We start from the raw sequence: 2,593 nt of genomic DNA, 5'->3' as shown, positions 1-2,593 counted from the left end.
AAACTTTACTGTTTTACTTTTACATAGAATCAACCATTTTATTTCATTGCATTTCAAAAACATGTTTCCCTTTTCATACCTATATTTACTGAATTCCCAAGAAACCTATAAAAATTATTTCTTATATATGAAAATGTTAAACATTTTCCCATACACAAATTGGTATGGCTGTTTGAATGATTTATTATACAAAAAATGGCCAAACAAAAAATATAAGAAAGCCATTTCCACTGACTGCTTCATGAATAATTTTATTCTCATATATCTGTACAATTTATACATGGACTTCTTTCAACTGGAAGCCAAATTTTTAAATCCTCTTATTTATAAGGTGTTACTCCTCCATCTCATAAAAAGTGTTGAAACATAATATTCATATGCACTAATACCTTCCTGTTTGATGTAGTTGGTATATAAGTTTTCTAATATGCAGATGATGCTTTAAAGGCAAAATGAAATAGAAACCAAGCAAGGGCACACAATAACCAGGTGCCAATCTATGGCAGTCTACGTTGCCTCATGTTTTCATCGGTACAGATGATCAGCATGGATGTTAGTTGCTATTTCAGATTCCCATTTGTCACCATTATTTAACAACTTCTCTTTGTTATACAGAAGTTCTTCATGGGTTTCTGTTGAAAACTCAAAATTAGGACCCTGAAAATAAAGTACATTTATAAATTAAACAATTGTGACTTATTTGCATACTGATTCAGTTAATATGTTATAACCACTTTAATAATATTACTTACTTCTACAATAGCATCAACTGGACAAGCTTCTTGACAAAATCCACAATATATACATTTAGTCATGTCAATATCATATCGAGTTGTTCGCCTGCTTCCATCAGCCCTTTCTTCAGCTTCTATGGTGATGGCCTAATGAAGCATAAACAGGTTCTACTTACAAATAAATCAGTACTACATACACACACGATTGTTTTCGTACTTATCACGGTCAAAATACAGCAAACTGAATCCAATTACTTAATAAGGCTTTCATTCTGTGTCATACCTGTGCTGGACAAATAGCTTCACAAAGCTTGCAGGCAATACACCGTTCCTCTCCTGAAGGATATCTCCTTAATGCGTGTTCACCTCGGAAGCGGGGGCTTAGAGGCCCTTTCTCAAACGGGTAATTGATTGTAGCTGGTTCTTTGAAGATATGTCCCAAAGTGACTCCTAATCCTAAGATGATACAGAATTATGGCCTGCTTTTTTTCCCCCATGTATAATTATTAATTTCATGCCAAAACTGAGTACATTTACCTCTGAAAATTTCTGTAAAGAGCATAGTCTGTGCAGCTCTATCGGTAATATCCTTCATATCCATGCTGCGTTCTTCGTTGTTGACATATTTATATGCATTTCGCGTATTACATACTACAGGTGTCCTTGTCAGACAGCTCAAAATTTGTGGGACTGCAAAATAAGGCAAACTGTGGTATGTAAATTTAACACAATGGTTCATAAATATTTATACAAAATCAGAAAATCGGAGTGCTATAATTTGGCTAGCAGAAATCCCTGCCTTATACTCTACAAAGGCCGAGCCATAGCTCAAGCGGTTGGTCGCTGGCTTCCCACCGCGGCGGCCCGGGTTGGGTCAAGTGGGATTTCCGATGGACAAAGTGGCCCTGGGACGGGTTTTCTCCGAGTACTTCGGTTTCCCCTGCCAGTCTTCATTCCACCAAATTCTCCATCATCATAATCACCCGGGGCTGGTACAATAGGCCAATCAGTGGCCGCCGTGACGATTGGACCCAGTTGGACTCCACCCCCCACTAAGCGAATTTATACTCTACAAACCAAACAAATAATGAATAAAATAATTTAAGGCATATGATTATAAATATGTGCTTAGAATTTTTAGCACATTATTTACTAAGTTACCTGGCTTGCTGCAGGAATACAACTTCAACGCCATATTAAACAATATTTGGAACAAACAAGATCGATCAAAATGGTCAACATTGTATAAATAAATTTACCTGTGTCGAAATAATGACGCTGGTGAGACGAGATAAATGTAGAAGCACCGGAAAGAAAGAATGACCCGTGAGCGTTTACCAAGATAAGCATGCTGTTTCAGTCCTAGAAAACATGATGTAGAACGATCTAGAACGACCTAGGACGACAGAAAGAACAGTTTAATTAGTATAGCAACGTGACAGTATAATCCTTGTCACAGCAGAAGAAAGAATTACCCGCCTGACTGATTGTCACATGAACACCGAAAAACTCAGCACTTCCCAGTAAGAGCTCCTGAGTTCATAATCCGCACAATTCCCTAGAGATGGAGACAAACCATAATTGAAATACTCTAATAATGAGGAGACACAAACGACAAAAATAGTGAGGAACTGTTTTAAAATGCTGTCCTGAAAATTCTTCCCAGCTTACTCAGCGAAAAACCTTAGATAATATGGCAGTACACAGATTTCGTTACAAAATGTGGTACCTAGAGAATTTACAAAATCATTAACTGCACAAGAAAATGAATACATAAGCACACTGTGAGCAATTTAGAACGTTATTAAATTTTCCCCAGTGAGGACATTCAGATCATTCAGATTGTCATATAATCTGAT

General features: G+C 36.9%; 1 protein-coding gene across 1 annotated transcript; it reads right to left on the bottom strand.

The window, feature by feature from the left end:
• Positions 1 to 230: 230 nt before the first annotated feature.
• LOC111872291 (NADH dehydrogenase [ubiquinone] iron-sulfur protein 8, mitochondrial) lies at positions 231 to 1,979 on the bottom strand. Its single transcript, XM_023866012.2, has 5 exons — positions 1,896 to 1,979; positions 1,272 to 1,424; positions 1,018 to 1,190; positions 753 to 881; positions 231 to 657 (listed from the first exon to the last, which is right to left on the bottom strand). Exons 1-5 carry the CDS (start codon positions 1,927 to 1,929, stop codon positions 526 to 528), a joined length of 621 nt encoding a protein of 206 aa, XP_023721780.1. The 5' UTR covers positions 1,930 to 1,979; the 3' UTR covers positions 231 to 525.
• Between the last annotated feature and the right edge of the window lie 614 nt (positions 1,980 to 2,593).

This window comes from Cryptotermes secundus, unplaced genomic scaffold (genome assembly GCF_002891405.2).
Source record: "Cryptotermes secundus unplaced genomic scaffold, Csec_1.0 scaffold44, whole genome shotgun sequence".
NCBI lineage: Eukaryota > Metazoa > Arthropoda > Insecta > Blattodea > Kalotermitidae > Cryptotermes > Cryptotermes secundus.
Note: the sequence above shows the minus strand (reverse complement) of the source record. Positions and strands in the feature narration are given on the sequence as shown.